At 49.6% G+C, this 21016-nt stretch overlaps 1 protein-coding gene across 1 annotated transcript in view; it reads left to right on the top strand.

The window, feature by feature from the left end:
• Nucleotides 1–21016, top strand: part of LOC125626113 (IgGFc-binding protein-like) — a 54129-nt gene that overhangs the window by 27160 nt on the left and 5953 nt on the right. Inside the window, exons 14-22 of the mRNA XM_075123028.1 lie at nucleotides 242–837; nucleotides 2694–3267; nucleotides 3521–3714; nucleotides 4312–4453; nucleotides 5763–6103; nucleotides 10945–11518; nucleotides 11991–12568; nucleotides 17593–18163; nucleotides 20023–20618. Coding sequence (XP_074979129.1) covers nucleotides 242–837; nucleotides 2694–3267; nucleotides 3521–3714; nucleotides 4312–4453; nucleotides 5763–6103; nucleotides 10945–11518; nucleotides 11991–12568; nucleotides 17593–18163; nucleotides 20023–20618 — 4166 coding nt within the window. The remainder of the gene's footprint in view (nucleotides 1–241; nucleotides 838–2693; nucleotides 3268–3520; nucleotides 3715–4311; nucleotides 4454–5762; nucleotides 6104–10944; nucleotides 11519–11990; nucleotides 12569–17592; nucleotides 18164–20022; nucleotides 20619–21016) is intronic.

Below are 21016 nucleotides of genomic sequence, written 5' to 3'. Positions count from 1 at the left end.
CAATAAACCGAATTAGAAGCCCCATCGTAGGAGAGAGATTGTCTGTATCCCGTCTCCTGGCCTCTGTGAGGCAACCAGTTCATCAGACCTGGGACCCCATTACACATGCTGCCTTTTGTTAATTAACCAAACCAAGGAAATAGAAAATTAGGAGCTGGAATGAAATTGCATCTTTTAGTAACAGTTCCTTTTTAAACATTGCTAATGCGCGATGTGAGCTAACTCTTTCTTCTAATTACAGCTCCGTCCTGTCCCCCGAACAGTCACTACGAATTCTGCAGCAGCAGCTGCGATCTGACATGCAGCAACCTCTATGCCCCGGTGCAATGCACGACCCAGTGTAAGGAAGGCTGCGTGTGTGACGAGAGCTTCGTTCTCAGTGGCGACAGCTGCGTCCCCTTTTCCCAGTGCGGATGCCTCCATTGGGGACTTTACCACCAGGCCGGGGAGACCTTCCACCCGAGCGGTTCATGCGAGGAGCAGTGCGTGTGTCAGGCTGGTGGGGAGGTTGTGTGTAAGGCATTCTCCTGTGGCACTGGTGAGCAATGCAGGGTGGTGGACGGTGTCCAGAAATGCCACCCATTTGGATTTGCGACCTGTTCTGCCTCTGGCCATCCCCACTACCTCTCTTTCGATGGGGTCCCCTTTGACTTCCAAGGCACCTGCACCTACATCCTGGCCGAGACCTGCACCGATGCCAGTCATCTTACACCATTCTCTATCAGCGTAGAGAAAGAAGATTGGGGAACAAGGAACATGTCTGTGGCCAAGCTGTTATCCATTCAGGTGTATGGGATCACACTCACCCTGCTGCAGAACAAACAAGGGCTCATCATGGTAAGTCCTCCACATTCTCACGGACACAAATTTTATTCTATTCTACACAGGTTTGTTTGCAGTTTGGCCATCTCTCTAAGGCCCCCTCGTGGCAAAGGTTGCACTGCAGGTAGTCTGCCTCAGCTTTCCCTCTTGGGCTCCTCAATAGCTCAGAAGACAAGCTGAATAACAACCACCCTCCTTAAGGTCTGGATTATTAAATTAGCAAACATGCCAAATAAAGTTTTCAAATCCATCCATTTTTCTCCATACCAGGTCACTTTCCTGTCTATATTCGTGCTCCCCAAATTTCAAGTTTCCCTGCTGGAGTCTATTTGCTCCCATCAGCCTCTTGATTCTTTTCTGTTCTCCCTGAGAACTCTCTCTGCAGGGCCAGCCTCCCATCTTCCTCCTGCTGCTCTTGTAGGGGAATCACGTGATTCGTGCTCCTCAGGTGTGCCTCCTTAGTAATCAGGGTTGGCTGGCCCGCTGGCCTTAAAGGACAAGCCACCCACTTACTAATTCTTATAACATGCACATCCATGTAGTATTTCAGTACTTTCCAGCAACACACTAAGTAACTTAACCAACTCTTTCATCCTATCTCCAGGAGGAGATGTGCATGCAGGGGATAGTTTTGTATTGGATTTACTTTTAAAAGATATAAATGTGCACGCATATTGCCTTCTATATGTGTGTGTGTGTGTGTGTGTGTGTTTGAGACAGCAGGTCAGAGAAATGCATCTTGCACTTGGGGCGGAAGTGGTGAGTTTTGTCAGGGTCCTTTGTTCCTGAGGAAGTTAATTCCCGAGTCTTGAACTGGTCACCAGTAAAGCTCCATCTCCTGCACAGGTAAACTTTACCCTTATTTTCCCAGAAGAATGAAGTGGTCAGCTATGATCTTCATCCTGGAGGTTTAATTGATCTTTTAGATACCCAGGGCCCAGGCCATTGAACGCCTTGAAGATAAGGTCTGAGAACTTGAACTGGATTCAGTGTTCTCTTTGAAAGGCAGAAGGGGGAGCAGAGGACAGTTTTGATGTGTTCTATGTAGCCAGTGCTGGTGAGGAGACGCTTCTGTATCTGATAGAGATTCTGGAGTGCTGAAGGATTCATGGTATATCACATTACTGAAGTCCAGAAGAGAGGTGATGAAGGCATGAAATGATGCCAGATCATCATCCATCAGGATGGGACAAAGTCTCCTGGCCAACTGGAGATGGTAGGAAGTATTGCTCATGGATGCTGCTATGTCAGAGCTTCATTTGGGCAAGCTGAGCATCTTCCTAGCTCAGCTCAATCTTCTTTGCCTCCCTTCTTGGTTTATACACCATGTTTCTCAGAATTAATGATTTGGGGAACTCTCTACACCTAATTCACATTTGTGCAAACATGGAATAAACGTCCTCCCCATTTAACTCCATTGGCTCTGTGTTGAATAATTTCTCCCATGATTCATTCCCCTGAGAAATCTTCAGTCTAACTTGGGACAAATACAACATGTGGTAAATTGGTGGAGATAGGAGAAGAAGGCAAGGGGTGAAGGAATGAGGGTCTTTAGGGGAGAAGGGGAGATAGACAAGAAGTAGGAGAGTGTTCTATGTGCAGGAGCTTGCATGAAAAGGAGATGCAAGCCAAACATGGTTGGAGAAAATAGCAATGGTAAAGAGAGAGAACTGGGAGGGAGCTGAGGTGATGCAGAGAGGAGAGAAGAGATATAGACTAGGGTGGCAATGTGAAGACCTTGGAAGGTGAGGACAAGTCATCCCAAAGTGAAATCTGGAGTCATTCTGATTTATGCCATGTGTCAGTGAGAGCAGAATCTTGTCTGTGTCCCTGCTTCCCTGTGCTCACAGGGAATGTTCTCTCTCTTCCAGGTGAACGGGGTGTTCCACAACCTCCCAGTGATCGTGGCTGATGGGCAGCTTAGAGCATATCAACATGGCACAAACATTCTGGTGCAAACCAACTTCGGCCTCACTGTGAGCTACGACCTGGTTTACCAAGCCAGGGTCACCATCCCAGGAAGCTATGAGGGCCAGACGTGCGGCCTGTGCGGGAACTACAATGGACGGGAAGATGAGGAGTTCCTGCTCCCCAGTGGCAGGACAGCCCCTGATGTGGCAGCATTTGGCTCTGCTTGGGAAATCGAGATCCCAGGAGCATCCTGTACAGACAGATGTGCTGGAAACAGCTGTCCAGTTTGCGAAGAGAAGAAGAAGGATGTCTTCAAAGGGCGCAACTACTGTGGGCTGCTCACAGACCCCAACGGCCCCTTCGCGGCCTGCCACGGCGCGGTCAGCCCCAGCGTGTATCAGAGCAACTGCCTGTATGATGTGTGCCTGGGAAATGGGGATGCACAGGTCCTGTGCCAGAGCATCCACAGCTACGTGACGGCCTGCCAAGAGGCCAAGGTCACCATCCAGCCCTGGAGGAGCGCCTCCTTCTGCGGTAAATGCACCCACAGTGTAGGAGCTCTGGGATGCACTGGGGAAGGGAGGGTGTCAGTTTTACTGGGCATCTTGTTCCAGGCCTCTGGGCTTCTTCTGGAAGTCTTCTGGGTGGGAGCCAACAATCTCATGTTCCCTTAGAAAGATGCCCTGTTCCTCTCCTCCCTGTCCTGCTCTCTTCTCCTTCATGTCTGTCCCTCTAGACCGTGGTGTGAGATCTTTCCATCCATCCTTTATTTCTCTCTCTATTTAAGCTGTGAGCTGCCCTGTTAACAGCCACTACGAGGTCTGTGCCGACCTCTGCACCACCACCTGCTCTGGAGACATCATGGACTGCCCGGAGACCTGTGCTGAAGGCTGCCAGTGTGACGAGGGCTTCCTCTTCGACGGCCAGGGCTGTGTGACTCCAGAGAGCTGTGGGTGCTTTGAGCGTGGGAGATATTACAAGGTACCGCCCCCTGCTGGAACATCTGGGTCTGATCTAATTTTTGCTCTGACCGTATCTTAATTCCTACACTGGTCAAGAATATAGGATTTGCTATTCTGGATCAGAGCATTGGTTCATCCAGGCTGGCTTCCCTCTCTGCTAGTATCTAATGCTCAAAGTGCCAAAAAAGGCCAGAAGATTTATTACCCTGTGCCTGTTGTGGGGAAACTGAGGCACAGATAGGCACAGTGACTTGCTCAAGGCCACCTAGTAAGTGAGTAGAAGATGGGAGGTTAAAACCGAAGAATTGTTCCTGGCCTTAAGCCCAGTCCTCAGCCCATTAGACAGCCTTTCTCTCTAAAGGCAAGAGGAAATAATATTATGACACAATGGACATTTTTATAGATACATAGATTCTAAGGCCAGAATGGTCCATTGTGATCATCTAGTCTGCCCTCCTGTATAACACAGGCCAGAAAGCTGCCCCAATATCATTCCGAGAGCACATCTGTTAGAAAAACACATCCACAGCTCTGGGTTTAGCGCTGTCAAAAATTATTTTAAATAATCATTTCCAGTTACATTCTGCTATTTTCTGTTTTCCAAATGTTCCATCAGCCCAATGAGACGGTCCTGATGAACGAGTGCCAGCAAAGCTGCACGTGTGTTCCTGCCCGAGGGGTGACCTGTAAAGCCCAGGGCTGCTCCCGAGAAGAAATCTGCCAGATTAGAGATGGCGTCAGGGCCTGCATCAGCAAAGGTACAGGACAGTCATTGTTTGAAACGTCTCCAGAAGGGTTATTGTACAGGCAGCGAGTAAGTAGCTGTGGTTAAGTCTCCTCACCCTTCTCACTCTCTCTCCCCCTTCATTTAGCCTGGAACTTTGACCCATAATATTGCAGAATTTCGACCGGAAAGATGGAAAGACTTGTTGGGTCTCTCCAGCAGAGCCGGGTGGGCAGCTGTCAGGGAGCTGTGCACATTCCATGATTCTCTCTCCGGGAGCAGGCTGGGGGCTGCTATAAACAGAACACCCTGGCTACAGACCCATAGGGACCATCAGTCATCTGGACAGTGTCAGAGCCCATCACCTCTCAGCCACTCTCCTTGTCTGCTCCATGCTAGAGGTCCGCTTGGGCCTAATTTTTGAGGAGCCCAAGCCCGAGAAGGTCAGGTCATTTCCCGACCCAGCCTGACTCTTCCAATGAAAGTGGATGAGTGCCAGGGCCACCTCCCGCCCATGGGGTTGGCTCGGCGGTGGCTATGTACCTGTTCCTGCCATCCGCCATCCCTGGCTGCAGTGTGTGCGCTCTGGGGCAGCTCCCTCACTCCACAGTATGCATAATGCAGCCAGGTGGCAGTGCTCGTAGGAGCTGGGCATGCACCTACCTCCGCGCTCACCCCACAGGTAGGGCGGCCAACTGTCTCATTTGTGAAAACTGGACACTGAGCATCGGAACCTCCCCTGCTCCACCTCTTCCCACAAGGCCCTTCCCCTTGCTCCACCTCTTTCCCTCAAGGCCCTGTCCCCGTTCCTCTTTCCCCACCACTGTTGCTCACTGCTCTCTCCACCCACAGGCAGAAGGAGAACGGCTGACTTGACCCAAGCCCAAGAGGGTCCCGTTGATTTCCTACTCAACCTGACCCAGACCTGACACTTGTAGTCGGCTCCCAACAGGTTTGGGTTGCATTGCAGGGCTCTGCTCCATACTACCTGTCACATGGCCCTCTGTGTTAACCACCAACACGAGAGGCTGTGGGAAGGGTGATATAGGAAGTGGCTCTGCTGGCTCAAAGACTGCTGTGGTCTCACCCATGCAGAGAGATTTCCCAGCAGAGGACTTGTGGGAGGTTTGGGAACTGTCCAAGGGAAATATGTATGGGGATGGATGGCTAGATAGATAGATCGATCATTTGCTCCATTTCACAAACAGGCTAGATTAAGAAGTAGGATTACAATGACACTAAATATCATCCCAATTTTCACACCACCCTCAGCCCCCTCTCCGCTCTCATATATAACTGATTAGTCTGGTGTCTCTTGTCTTTCTATTGTCTTTCCCCGCTAGTCATTCCAAAGCCATCATGCAGTGTGGTCCGCTGCAGAGAAGGAACTATTTGCAAGATGATAAATGGGCAGCCAGAGTGTGTGCCAGTCTCTCAGGCCACGTGCTGGGCTGGAGGTTACTTGCATTACCACACCTTCGATGGACAGGTGTATGATTTCCACGGCACCTGCAACTACACGGTGGCCAAGACCTGCAGGGATGACTCCGTCCTGCCCTCCTTCCATGTCACGGCCAAGAGCGAGAATGGTGGGAACACACAGGTCTTCTACATTGGGTCGGTGACTGTCCAGGTGGATGGAGTCACCATTACAGCAGCCAGGGCTGAGGTCGGCTTTGTGGGGGTAAGTGCTGGGCGTGGTCAGTACTTTGATAGGATACCTTTAAAACATTTACCCAAGGTGTTGCAGGGGGTAGAATTGTTTAAGTAGTGCTCTCCTCCTGAATTGGTGCTGTCCCTGAAGGCATGGCACTGTACTAGGGGGTGCTGTTCAGATGTACAGGTATCCCAGTAGGGTGCTCTCTCCCCTTGGAGTCAGTGCTGACCCCAATTCCCATCATGGCAATACCAGGTGCTGTGTGTCATAGAATGGGGCAGGTGGCCAGCAGGGGGCACTGACCCAATTCCAAAGCTCTGTGCTTGGAGCTACCGTCAGCAACTGGGACGTGGGCGGTCAGACCTCCTGGCTAAAGCAGTGGCAGTCAGGGCTAGTAGGCAGATCTGGAGTCAGGAACCAGGAATCAGAGACAAGGGTCAAAACAACCTCCCCAGGAATTGCGTCACTCGCCAATGGCTCTATCTGACACGGGCCCCTCCCTCGCAGGAGCCGCTCCCTAATGGCTCTATCCGATGCGGGCCGCTCTCTCACAGGAGCCGCTCCCTAATGCGGCCCCCTCTCCGGAGCTTCTCCCTAACAGCTCTAACCAATGCAGCCCTCTTCTCCGCAGGAGCTGCTCCTTGACAGCTCTAACTGATGCGCTAGGGTTGCCAGGCGTCCGGTTTTCAGTCTGAACACCTGGTCAAAAAGGGACCCTGGCGGCTCTGGTCAGCACAGCTGACTGGACTGCTAAAAGTCTGGTTGGCTGCAGAAGGGCAGGCAGGCACCGTGCCCAGGTCAGCACAGCTCCCGAGAAGCAGCTGGCATGTCTCTCCGGCTCCTACGTGGAGGGGCAGCCAGGGGGGGTTCCGCGCACTGCCCCTGCCTGCAGGCACTGCCCCGAGCACCAGCTCTGCAGCTCCCATTGGCCAGGAATCGTGGCCAATGGGAGCTGCAGGGGCAGCACCTGTGGGTGGAGTCAGTGCATGGAGCCCCCTGGCCTGCAGGCAGAGGCAGCACACAGAGACCTGTGACATGCCTCCACTTCCCGGGTGTCACACAGAATTCCTCCATTCCTGGGAAATGCCAGGGCTGCATGAGGTCAGCGCCGCCCAAAGCCCACACCCCACAACCCCTCCTGCATCCCAAATCCCTAACCCAGCCCTGAGCCTCCCTCCCACACCCTTAACCCCTCATTTCTGGCCCCAGCCCAGAGCCCGTACCTCCTCCCACACTCCAACCTTCTGTCCCAGCCCAGATCCCCCTCCCACGTTCCAAACCCCTGGACCCCGGCCTGGAGCCCCCTCCTGCACCACAAATCCCTCATCCCTGGTGTTACATTCTATACCTTGGGGGAGCGTCTTGTAACTCCCATATTCCTCATTTTCATATAATCATGATCTTACATATAAAGCACGCCTTGTAAGGTGTCAAGGGAAAAGTTATGATCTGTTGAAAGTCATTTCTCTATCCACATATGTGTGTCATCAATACATGTGAACTTATGAGAATTGTGTTGTATGGTGGTCACTAAAACATGTTGTAAGTTGGGGAATCAGCCAGATATTAGCTCCCCAGAAGCAACAGCAAGGAAAGTGACCAATATCCAGGCAGGGAGTCAAACAACCCATCAACAGCCATTGTCCAGCAAGGGAGCTACACTGCAATGACTCACCTGCATGAGGCCACACCAGGGGAATTGCTCAGCCTTGCTTGGAGAGACTCAGCAATGCCCCCCAAACATGCCTGGACTTGTGCTCCCCAAACACATGGACTGAGGGTATAAAACAAACAGAGTGGACACACACTGGGCCCTTCTCCTGCCCCCACCTAGGCTGCATGCAACTAAGACACTGAGAAGAAGACAAGACTCCAACAGAGGAGATTGTCCCAGGTTTAAGGAAAAAACCTGTATATTAAGGACTGCAATGTGCAGTGGGATAAGAAAAACTGCTTAATCTAGATGTTGCCCAGTCTAATAGGGTTGAGAGTTTAGACTGCATGCTTATATTTTATTTTGGTAACCACTCTGACTTTTTGCCGATCACTTAATATCACTTAAAATCTATCTTTGTAGTTAATAAATTTGTTTGTTTATTCTATCTGAAGCAGTGCATTTGGTTTGAAGCGTGTCAGAGACTCCCCTTGGGATAACAAGCCTGGTACATATCGATTTCTTTGTTAAATTGACGAACTCATATAAGCTTGCAGTGTCCAGCGGGCATAACTGGACACTGCAAGCCAGAGGTTCCTAGGGTTGTGTCCGGGACCAGAGATGCTGGCTAGTGTCATTCAGTTGCACAATCCAAGGAGCAGCTTACACGCCAGAGGCTGTGTGTGAACAGCCCAGGAGTGGGGGTTCTCACAGCAGAGCAGGGTAAGGCTGGCTCCCAAAGTCAAGGATTGGAGTGACCTAGGAGATCACTGGTCCGGATAACAGCAGGGGAACGTCACACCTGAACCCACCCCAGAGCCCACACCCCCAGCCACAGCCTTCACCCGCTCCTGCACCCCAACCCCCTGTCCCAGCCTGATGAAAATGAGTCAGTGAGCAAGGATGGGAGAGAGTGAGCGACAGAGGGAGGGGGGGAATGGAGTGAGTGGGGGTGGGGCTTCTGAGGAGGGGTGGGGCCTCAGGGCAGGGAGCAGAAAAACGGTGTTCAGTTTTCTGCAATTAGAAAGTTGGCAACCCTAGACATGGCTCTTTCCCCTGCAGGAGCCTCTCCCTAATGGCTCTAGGTGACAGCTCCCTCCCTGTAGCCACTTCCTAATGGCTCTAACTGATGCGGCCCCCTCACCTTCAAAATTCCAACTTTTGAACTGTTTACAGTGTCATGGTCACCATGCTGGTCCCAGGGTGTTAGAGAGACAAGGTGGGAGAGGTAATGTCTTTTATTGGTCCAACTTCTGTTGGTGAAAGGGACAAGTCATCCAGCTACCCAGAGCTCTTCTTCAGGTCTGGAAAGGGTACTCAGGGCTGGTCTAGGCTAGAGAATTAGATCGACCCAGATGTGTCGCTCAGGGGCACATAGGCACCAAATTTTGGTTCACAGGGGTGCCCCAACCCCTCTACACCCCTTCCCCCAAGCCCCCACCCCTATCCTGCCCCTTCCTTCCCCCCTCTCCACCACTTTCCCCAAGCCCCTGTCCCCTCTGCACCCCTTTCCACCCCCATTGCTCCCCTTCCCCTCCCAGCGCCTCCTGCACACCACGGAACAACTGATGGCACTGGGCAGGAGGCGCTGGGAGGGAGGGGGAGAAGCTGATCCAAAGGGCTGCTAGTGCGTGCCCAGCCCCCACTATTTGTTTTTCGTGTGTGCTTCAGCCCTGGAGCACCCATGGAGTTGGCGCCTATTCAGGGGCGTGAAAAATCCATACTCCAAGCAATGTAATTAAGTCATCGTAAGGGCTTGTCTACACTTACAGAGCTGCACCAGTGCAGCTGCACAGCTGTAGCACCTAGTGAAGATGTTACCTAGGCCGACAGGACAGCTTCTCTTGTTGGCGTAGGTACTCCACGCAGTCCACACTACAGTGCTAGGTCAGTGCAAAGCAGTTCACCTCGACCAATAAGTGTCTCCAGTAAAATTTCGCTCTCGAACATAACAGTCCCTGCTACATCGACTTAATAACTCCACCTCCATAAGAGGTTTAGAGTCAATGTCGATGTAGTTAGGTCGACGCCATGTCAATGTAGATACTGCGTGGATTACGTGGACTGTTACTGGCTTTCAGAAGCCATCCCACAATGCCCCACACTGACAGTGCAATCGGTACAAGTGCTCCTGGTGAGGTTGCATATTGCACAGACACAGGAGCAAAGAGTAGACATGCACAAGCGATGTAATCACTGAGGTGGCTTTATGCTGACGTAAATCAGGTCAACTTAATTTTGTAGTAAGAAGAAAAGGAGGACTTGTGGCACCTTAGAGACTAACCAGTTTATTTGAGCATAAGCTTTCGTGTAGCTGTAGCTCACGAAAGCTCATGCTCAAATAAATTGGTTAGTCTCTAAGGTGCCACAAGTCCTCCCTTTCTTTTTGTGAATACAGACTAACACGGCTGTTCCTCTGAAACCTTAATTTTGTAGTGTGGCCATGCTCTGACGGGTGGTACCTATGTCAACAGGTTATGCCCACCTGTCAACATAGCGCTCCCTGCACCAGGGGATAGGTCAGTATAACTGCGTTCCTCAGGGGTGTGGATTTTCCACAGCTGCAGCGTTCCAAATGTAGACGAGCCCAGAGTGTCATAGCTAAATACAAGGTGAAACAGATTGTTTAACATAAGTGGTTAAACCCACTGACATCATCGGACAAAAAGGGTGGGTTATTGAGTTAACAGATTGCTGTAATAATCTATAACTCGTGTCTTTATTAAAACCATGACTTTTACTGTGCAACAAAGTTAAGAATTTAGGATCCCAGTCTCGACTTTTGAAAGTGTGGTTCCATTATTAAACAACTTTCAAAATATTGAAATCCTCCGAAAAGAATTACATTTCTCCACCCAGCTCTATTTAATCTGATGTTTTAAAGTAATTCTGGTTCAGATTTGGGTCAAGGTTCATTGAGAGGGGAGGGATAGCTCAGTGGTTTGAGCATTGGCCGGCTAAACAGAAGGTTGTGAGCTCAATCCTTGAGGGGGCCATTTAGAGATCTGGGGCAGAAATTGGGAATTGGTCCTGCTTTGAGCAGGGTGTTGGACTAGATGACCTCCTGAGGTCCCTTCCATCCCTGATATTCTATGATTCTATGAGAGATTTGGCTCCAGGTTGCAATACTTGCTAATCTGAGTAGGAGCCACTTTGCAAATGACAGACTAGTGCACTCGATTCTGACCTTTGCCCTTTCTGTCTCACTGTGAAGCTGAACAACACCAGGGCCCACTTACCCATCTCCCTGAACAACGGGGCCCTTCGGCTCTATCAGAGCGGCACCTCCCTCATCCTCCGCACCGATTTCAACTTCAGCATGTCCTATGACTGGAACAACCACCTGAGGATCACTGTTCCCAGGGTCTTCTTGGACAGCCTGTGCGGCCTGTGTGGCAACTATAATGGGGACCCCTCCGATGACTTCCGGACCTCAGAAGGGTACCTGGCTCCCAGTGTCGCCGCCCTGGGGAAAAGCTGGGCAGTGGAAGATGAGGATCAGTTTTGCTGGCACGATTGCATTGGAGGTTGCAGACCCTGTGCCGCCAGCATAGTCAGAAAGTACAAGGAAGAGGTCTCATGCGGCCTGATAGCCAAGGTCTCAGATGGGCCCTTCAGCCAGTGCCACACCAAGGTGGATCCTACAGTCTACTTGGACAACTGCGTGTACGATCTGTGCCACAGCGACGGCTACAGGAAGGTCCTGTGTGAGGCCCTGAAGGCCTACGCGGATGCCTGCCAGCTGGAGGGGGTCAGGATTGGGGAATGGAGGCAGCTGGCCAGATGCCGTGAGTACAGATTTGTATGCCAAGGTCTATGGTCTGCTGGTTAGACCGGGGAGCCTGGGGTTCAGCACTCTTGAGTTCTAGCCCTGGTGTTGGGAGGGGGCGTGATCGAGTGGTTTGGGATTGAGCAGTGATTGGGAAATCAGGACTCTGGGTTCTGTTGTACCCACAGTACTTGTTTGTCCTTGGAATTGCTAAGGTGCCTGTCACTTGGAGTATCTAATGTCCACTGATAACACATGGATGATTGGGGTAAAATGATGCCAGTTTTTAAGTCACTCTTCCTACCATGAACCTGATCCTGTAAGGTGCTAATCACCTCCGGCAGTGTGCTGAGCACCCTAACCTCCTGTTCAGGTCACTGGGATTTGAGGGCTCTCAGATCCCACAAGATACATTCCCCTCTGTCTATTTTAAATACTGCTTTTGCATGAAGAGAACTTGCTGCTAAATCTGTGGGTCCTTCACTCCCCAGCCATGGAGTGCCCCCTGGAGAACAGCCAGTACCAGCTCTGTGGAACAGCCTGCCCAGCCACGTGTGTGGATCAGTCAGCCCCCAGCAGCTGCCAAGACCACTGCGTGGAAAGCTGCCAGTGCAAGGATGGTTTTGTGCTGAGCCAGGGCAAATGCATCCCCAAGGGCGGCTGTGGGTGCCAGTTTGAGGGGCGTCCCTATGCCCCCAATGAGAGTTTCTGGGTCGATGAGGCATGTGGGACACGGTGCATGTGCGATGCAGCCACTAGACAAGTCGAATGCGTGACCACTACATGCAAACACTCAGAGAGGTGCGGGCTAGTGAACGGCGTACGGGGCTGTTACCCCTCCAGCTATGCCACCTGTTCTGTGACAAGGAATCTGCACTACACCACCTTTGATGGACAGAGATACGACTTCAAAGGCACTTGCTGGTACCAGCTCACGGCCCTGTGCAAGAAGGCGGAGGGACTGGTGGACTTTGAAGTCTACTTCCAGGAGAACAGTACTACTCCTGTACAGATCAAGGTGTATCAGACCAACCTCAGGATCAGCAATCAATTCCCTGGGAAAGTGCTGGTGAGTTGCTTAAATTGTCTCTAATCTCTCTAAAACATTTGGGGAAAGTCACCTGCTTGATCCAGAAAAGTTGCCGACGGTGCATGGAAGGATTTTGAAATATAGGGTGTATTGTAACCAACAGGGAGCCAATGGAGATATTTAAGGATTGGGGTGATGTGGTTACACTTCAGATGTGTGAGAAGGTGTCTGAATCATACAATTCTAGGGCTGGAAAGTACCTCGAGAGGTCATCTAGTCAAGTCCCCTGCACTCATGGCAAGATTAAGTGTTACTTAGACCATCCCTGACAGGTGTTTGTCTAACCTGCTCTTAAAAATCTCCAATGATGGAGATTCCACAACCTCCCTAGGCAATTTATTCCAGTGATTAACTACCCTGGCAGTAAGGAAGTTTTTCTTAATGTCCAACCTAAACCTCCCTTGCTGCAGTTTAAGCCCATTGCTTTTTATCCTGTCCTCAGAGATTAAAGAGAACAATTTTCACCCTCCTCCTTGTAACAACCTTTTATATACTTGAAAATTGTCATCATGTCCCCTCTCAGTCTTCTCTTCTTCAGACTAAACAAACCCAATTTTTCAATCTTCCCTCACAGGTCAGGTTTTCTAGACCTTTAATCATGTTTGTTGCTCTTCTCTGGACTTTCTCCAATTTGACCACATCTTTCCTGAAATGTGGCACCCAGAACTGGACAAAATACTCCAACTGAGTCCTAATCAGCACAGAGAAGAGCAGAAGAATTATTTCTTGTGCCTTGCTTACAACACTCCTGATAATACATCCCAGAGTGATGTTTGCTTTTTTTGCAGCAGTGTTACACTGTTCAGTCATATTTAGCTTGTGATCCATTTTGACCCCCAAATCCCTTTGTACAGTACTCCTTCCTAGGCAGTCATTTCCCATTTTCTATGTGTGCAACTGATTGTTCTTTCCTAGATGGAGCACTTTGCATTTGTTACTCCTGGGGAAATTCTGCACATCTGCAGATGTGCAGAATTCATCTGTCTCACATAATTTTGTATTTTCCCACATAAAAAACATTTTGCCGCAGAAGTGCTGCACTTCTGCCTTTTGCCCACCAGAGGATGCTGTGGCACCAAAACAAATGTATTTTATGCAGGAAAATACTAAATTCTAAGCCTAGTGCTTCAGAATTGTCCCATGAGCAGCACCTTGCCCGTGGAGCCAATTTAGGACAGAGTGGGGGCACACAGGGCTGCTGGGGCAGGTCACAGACTGGGGTTCAGAATGTGGGGGAGGGGGAGGGATAGCTCAGTGTCTTGAGCATTGGTCTGCTAAACCCATGGTCATGAGTTCAATCCTTGAGGGGGCCATTTAGGGATCTGGGGCAAAAATTGGGGATTGGTCCTGCTTTGAGCAGGGGGTTGGACTAGATGACCTCCTGAGGTCCCTTCCAACCCTGATATTCTATGATTCTATGACGTGTGGGGGAGACAGACTGGAGCATGGGCTCAGGAGCTAGTTGAGTGACAGTGTTGAGCCTGGGGATGTGGGAGGGGGGCTGCAGAGACCCATGGGGATGAGGAGTGTGGGGACAGGGGAAGACGTGCCTGACTGAATGGGAGAGGCTTGGGATCATCCAGGGTCTTCATGGGGGAGGCTTCCCAGCAATCTCACCCCCCACAAAGAAAAAACTCCCACTAACACCCTCCCAGTTCACTCCTAGGCTCCTTCTCTCTCCCTGAGGTCCTCCGTTACCCCTGACTCCCCCAAGCCTTTGCATTGCTTCTGACAGGTGCAGAAAATACAGTTCTGTATTGTAATTTAAATGAATTACACAAAGTTCTCTATGAATATGCCTAGTAAGGAATCTATTTGTGAAAAAACAATTTACCAGAATCTTTTTTTTTGGTCTGTATTGCTATAGACATACTTACTGTCAGATATTTTTAAATAAATTACCAAAATAATTGACAGGTTTCAGAGTAGCAGCCATGTTAGTCTGTATTCGCAAAAAGAAAAGGAGGACTTGTGGCACCTTAGAGACTAACAAATTTATTTGAGCATAAGCTTTCGTGAGCTACAGCTCACTTCAAATAAATTTGTTAGTCTCTAAGGTGCCACAAGTACACCTTTTCTTTTTGCAAAATAATTGAAACTGGCATGATTATATTGTATTATTTTGACAAATAAGATATGCAAAATTTTGCAGAATTTTCAACCATTGTGTGCAGAATTTTTAATTTTTTGGTGCACAGAATTCTCCCAGGAGTAATTTGTCCTCATTGAATTTCATCCTATTTACTTCAAACCATTTCTGCAGTTTGTCCAGATCATTTTGAATTTTAATCCTATCCTCCAAAGCACTTTCAATCCCTTCCAGCTTGGTATTGTCCACAAACTTTATAAGTGTACGTTCTATGCCATTATCTAAACCACTCGTGAAGATATTGAGTAGAACCAGACCCAAAACTGATCCTTGCAGGATCTCCCTTGATATGCCCTTCCAGCTTGACTGTGATCCACTGATAACTATTCTCTGGGAACGGTTTTCCAATCAGTTATGCACCCACCTTATAGTAGCTCAATCTAGGCTGTATTTCCCTAGTTTTTTTTATGAGAAGGTCATGTGAGACAGTATCAAAAGCCTTACTAAATTCAAGATATACCACATCTACCTCTTCCTTCCCATCCACAAGTGTCCACACTTTCACAGAGTGCTCTCATCCCCAATGGGGCACCTCCTTGTGGCCGCAACTTGGAATTAGCTCTGCCTTTCTGAAGCCCCTTCCTGTGAGTGCTCACTCTGTGACACTCTCTCTCTACCCAGACACGATGGCTCTGTCCTTGTGGCTTGGCCCTCCAGCTAGGTCACGGTAGTTTCTCCTTTCTGGGAGGTTTGTGTACCAAGTGTCACCAACTGTCCCAGGCAGTCTTCCAATTCACTGCCCCTCAATGGCGCCACATCCCCAGTGGCTGGTAGGGGAACATGGGCTCACTCTCATCTTTGGGTTCCAGCCCAGGGACCCTAAAACCAGCAGCTAAAGTCTACCCTGTCCCGTGCCTTGTTTCTGTTTCCTTGGATTGCTTCGTACATTGCCACTATCAGTCTCCTTCTCTACCCTTCTCCGGGTATACCCTTCCCTCCTGGCCAAGTCCCCTCTCTCCCTAGCCTCAGAGAGTGACTGAAGACCTCCTCCTTGCAGCCCCCTTCTGCCCTCAGCTACCTTGTTAGTACCAGCCCACCTGTTCCTGTTCAGGTGAGCTTCAGCCTTTAGTTAGTTCTCATTGCTCCCTGGCTCCTCCTCCAGGTACATCTTAGATGGTTAATTGGCCCGTCTAGCCACCTTAACCCTTTCAAGGGCAGGTGTGAGGTGAGCATTCCTTCACAAAAAGAAAAGGAGTACTTGTGGCACCTTAGAGACTAACCAATTTATTTGAGCATAAGCTTTCGTGAGCTACAGCTCACTTCATCGGATGCATACTGTGGAAAGTTTAGAAGATCTTATTATATACACATAAAGCATGAAAAAAATACCTCCTCCCACCTCACTCTCCTGCTGGTAATAGCTTATCTAAAGTGATCACTCTCCTTACATTGTGTATGATAATCAAGGTGGGCCATTTCCAGCACAAATCCAGGGTTTAACAAGAACATCTGACGAGGGGGGTAGGAAAAAACAAGGGGAAATAGGCTACCTTGCATAATGACTAAGCCACTCCCTGTCTCTATTCAAGCCTAAGTTAATTGTATCCAATTTGCAAATGAATTCCAATTCAGCAGTTTCTCGGAAGTCTGGATTTGAAGTTTTTTTGTTGTAAAATAGCGACTTTCATGTCTGTAATCGCGTGACCAGAGAGATTGAAGTGTTCTCCGACTGGTTTATGAATGTTATAATTCTTGACATCTGGCTTGCCAACTGTGCCCACATATCTATTCATGGGACACCACCACAGGGCCTAATAACATCAGCCACACTATCAGAGGCTCGTTCACCTGCACATCCACCAATGTGATACATGCCATCATGTGCCAGCAATGCCCCTCTGCCATTTACATTGGTCAAACTGGACAGTCTCTACGTAAAAGAATAAATGGACACAAATCAGATGTCAAGAATTATAACATTCATAAACCAGTCGGAGAACACTTCAATCTCTCTGGTCACGCGATTACAGACACGAAAGTCGCTATTTTACAACAAAAAAACTTCAAATCCAGACTCCGGCGAGAAACTGCTGAATTGGAATTCATTTGCAAATTGGATACAATTAACTTAGGTTTGAATAGAGACTGGGAGTCATTATGCAAGGTAGCCTATTTCCCCTTGTTTTTTCCTACCCCCCTCGTCAGATGTTCTTGTTAAACCCTGGATTTGTGCTGGAAATGGCCCACCTTGATTATCATACACAATGTAAGGAGAGTGGTCACTTTGGATAAGCTATTACCAGCAGGAGAGTGAGTTTGTGTGTGGGGGGGGGTGTGTGTGTGAGAAAACCTGGATTTGTGCTGGAAATGGCCCAACTTGATTATCATACACATTGTAAGGAGAGTGATCACTTTAGATAAGCTATTACCAGCAGGAGAGTGGGGTGGGAGGAGATATTTTTTTCATGTTTTGTGTGTATATAATAAGATCTTCTAAACTTTCCACAGTATGCATCCGATGAAGTGAGCTGTAGCTCACGAAAGCTTATGCTCAAATAAATTGGTTAGTCTCTAAGGTGCCACAAGTCCTCCTTTTCTTTTTGCGAATACAGACTAACACGGCTGTTACTCTGAAACCACTCCTTCACAGTGTCAATAGTATCCAGCAGAGGTGTGAACCTGGGGCACTGGGGGAGAGAGAGGAGGGAACTGCAATAGCTAATGCCAAGGGAAATACAAGTCTGGTTAGAGCTTGGATTCAGGCAAGCTGTAGGGAAGGAAGCAGGCCGGACTGGATGAAGATTTGAACAGAGGTGGATTATTGTTGTAATCATGGGCCAGAGCTCTGTGCTGGGGTGAGAGGTTCTACCACAGGCAAGCGATGTTTCACATCTCATGTGTCTTGCTTTAACAGATGAACAGTTTTCTGATGAATCTTCCCTTCAACCTCATTGATAAGAAAATCACCGTGTATAGAAAGGGCTGGGCCACAGTGATCCAGGCAGACTTTGGTCTCACCGTTACCTATGCCGGGTGGTCAGGACGCACCACGGTGACTCTGCCAGTTACCTACGCAGGAGCCGTGTGTGGTCTGTGTGGCAACTTCAACACTGACAGGGACGATGACATGCTCATGAGGGATGGCACGCTGGCACCAAGCCCCATCAGCTTTGGCCAGAGCTGGAAGGTGGGCGACCTCCCAGGATGCTCTGCAGTAACGATACCCCCATGCGCAAGTGTAGAGGCTATTGAAAAACAACAACGAGGTAGCAGAGGGCAGTGTGGGCTCATCCTCCACAAGAGTGGCCCTTTCAGAGGATGTCACAGCAAAGTGGACCCCCATGGATACTTCGTAGACTGTGTGTATGGCTATTGCATCCTCAGTGGGCGGGAGAGTAACGTCTGCCAGGCCCTTGCTGGCTATTCCGAGGCATGTCAGGAAGCTGGAGCTGTGGTGCATCCCTGGAGGACGACGAAATTCTGCTGTGAGTCCCCCGTGCTCATTGCTGCCCCTATGGGGATCCCTGTTCCAAGTTGGCTGGTAGATGTTGGCTTAAATGCTGAGCTCATCAAGTGACGTAGAACATTTCTTTATGGTCACAGGAGCCCAAAGTATGGGCACAGCACAGGCATGGGCCCTAGGAGCTGCCCCCTCACCACGCCCCTATCCACGTGCTGCACCCCAGGCCAGAGAGGCGCTGTCCAGAGATAGAATCATAGAAGTTCAGGGTTGGAAGAGACCTCAGGAGGTCATCTAGTCCAACCCCCTGCTCAAAGCAGGACCAACCCCAACTAAATCATCCCAGCCAGGGCTTTGTCAAGCTGGGCCTTAAAAACCTCTAAGGATGGAGATTCCACCCCCTCCCTAGGGAACCCAGTCCAGTGCTTCACCACCCTCCTAGTGAAATAATGTTTGCTAATATCCAACCTGTACCTCCCGCACTGCAACTTGAGACCTTGTTCCGTCATCTGCCACCACTGAGAACAGTCTAGCTCCATCCTCTTTGAAACCCCCCTTCAGGTAGTTGAGGGCTGCTATCAAATCCCCCCTAACTCTTCTCTTCTGCAGACTAAACAAGCTCAGTTCCCTCAGCCTCTTCTCATAAGTCATGTGCCCAGCGTCCTAATCATTTTAGTTCCGCTGAACTTGCTCCAATTTGTCCACATCTTCTCTGAAGTGGGGGGCCCAAACTGGACGCAATACTCCAGATGTGGCCTCACCAGTGCCAAATACAGGGGAATAATCACTTCCCTCGATCTGCTGGCAATGCTTCTACTAATGCAGCCCTGTATGCCGTTAGTCTTCTTGGCAACAAGCGCACACTGCTTACTCATATCCAGCTTCTCATCTACTGTAATCCCCAGGTCCTTTTCTGCAGAACTGCTGCTTAACCAGTCGGTCCACCCTGTAACAGTGCATGGGATTCGTCCGTCCTAAGTGCAGGACTCTGCACTTGTCCTTGTTGGACCTCATCAGATTTCTTTTGGCCCAATCCTCCAATTTGTCTAGGTCACTCTGGATCCTTTCCCTACCCTCCAGCGTATCTATCTCTCCGCACAGCTTAGTGTCATCTGCGAACTTGCTGAGGGTGCAATTCATCCCATCATCCATATCATTATTAAAGATGTTGTACAAAACTGGCCCCAGGACTGACCCCTGGGGCACTCAGCTTGATGCTGGCTGCCAACTAGACATGGAGCCATTGATCACTACCTGTTAAGCCGAACAATCTAGCCAGCTTTCTATCCACCTTATCGTCCATTCAGCCAATCCATACTTTTTTTAACTTCCTTGCAAGACTACTGTGGGAGACCGTATCAAAAGCTTTGCTAAAGATGTAGTGGTGCCCTTCATAGCCCATCTAGTCCTTGGTTTATCTGCTGATACTGGGATATAATTAGAGCTGGGACATGGTGGTGACTCACTAATTGAGATGTCTGTCCACTAGGAACTGGTCTGGGAACCCACCAACTCATCTCCCATAAACCGTCATCTGGGAATGAGTTTTAGGCACTACTGACCTGTATTGAAAACAAAAATCTAGTGGTGAAAAGGTCTGCAGAACACTCCCAGTCCATGGGCCCTCCACTCCCTACACCTTGACCTTGGTCCAAATTGGAAGCCTAGCTTTAGGAAAGAGATTACCTGTATCCCACTGCCTGATTTGTTTGGAACAACCAGTTAACCAGACCTGAACGTGGATTACAGGTGGTGCCTTTTATTATTTAACCAAACCAAGGAAATAGAAAATTAGGAGCTTAAATGAAATTGCATCTTCTAGTAACGTTCCTTTTTACACATTACTAACACACGATGTGAGCTAACTCTTTGTTCTAATTACAGCTCCGTCCTGTCCCCTGAACAGTCACTATGAATTCTGCAGCAGCAGCTGCGATCTGACATGCAGCAACCTCTATGCCCCGGTGCAATGCACGACCCAGTGTAAGGAAGGCTGCATGTGTGACAAGGGCTTTGTTCTCAGTGGCGAGCTCTGCATCCCCATTACCCAGTGCGGATGCCTCCACAGGGGATTTTACTACCAGGCCGGGGAGACCTTCCACCCGAGCGGTTCATGCGAGGAGCAGTGCGTGTGTCTGGCTGGTGGGGAAGTTGTGTGTAAGGCATTCTCCTGCAGCACTGGTGAGCAATGCAGGGTGGTGGACGGCATCCAGAAATGCCACCCATTTGGATCTGCGATCTGTTCTGCCTCTGGCCATCCCCACTACCTCTCTTTCGACGGGGTCCCCTTTGACTTCCAAGGCACATGCACCTACATCCTGGCCAAGACCTGCACCGATGCCAGTCACCTTACACCATTCACTATCAGTGTAGAGAAAGAAGACTGGGGCAGTGGGAACGTCTCCATGGCCAAGCTGGTGTCCATCCAGGTGTATGGGATCACACTCACCCTGCTGCAGAGCAAACAGGGGCTCATCATGGTAAGTCCTTCTCCAGATCTTCATTTAGATTGTTCTGAGTGTCCCTTTGTGGCCCAAGGTTTCTGCATGTGGCCTGCCTCCGCTTCCCCTCTTGGACTCCTCAACAACTCACAAAAGGCTTTTACAAATCCAATAGCAACAGTCCTCCCAAGGGTCTCATTCAAATAGGAGTTTTCACATACAGCCATTCACTTCCTTATCTGGCCATTCCCAGGCATTGCCTGACTGCCGTCTCACTCCCCTACTTTCAGGTTTCTCTGTGGGAGCCTACTCACTGCCAGCAGCCTCTCTATTCCCCTCTTTCTCTCTGACAACTCTCTCTGCTGGACCAGGAGCCTGGCTTCTTCCTGCTTCTCTTAAATGGGATGTATATGATTCCTGCTCAGATGTGCCTACTT

Source organism: Caretta caretta, chromosome 24 (genome assembly GCF_965140235.1).
Source record: "Caretta caretta isolate rCarCar2 chromosome 24, rCarCar1.hap1, whole genome shotgun sequence".
NCBI classification, from domain to species: Eukaryota; Metazoa; Chordata; order Testudines; family Cheloniidae; genus Caretta; species Caretta caretta.
This window is presented reverse-complemented; position numbering and strand designations above follow the sequence as displayed.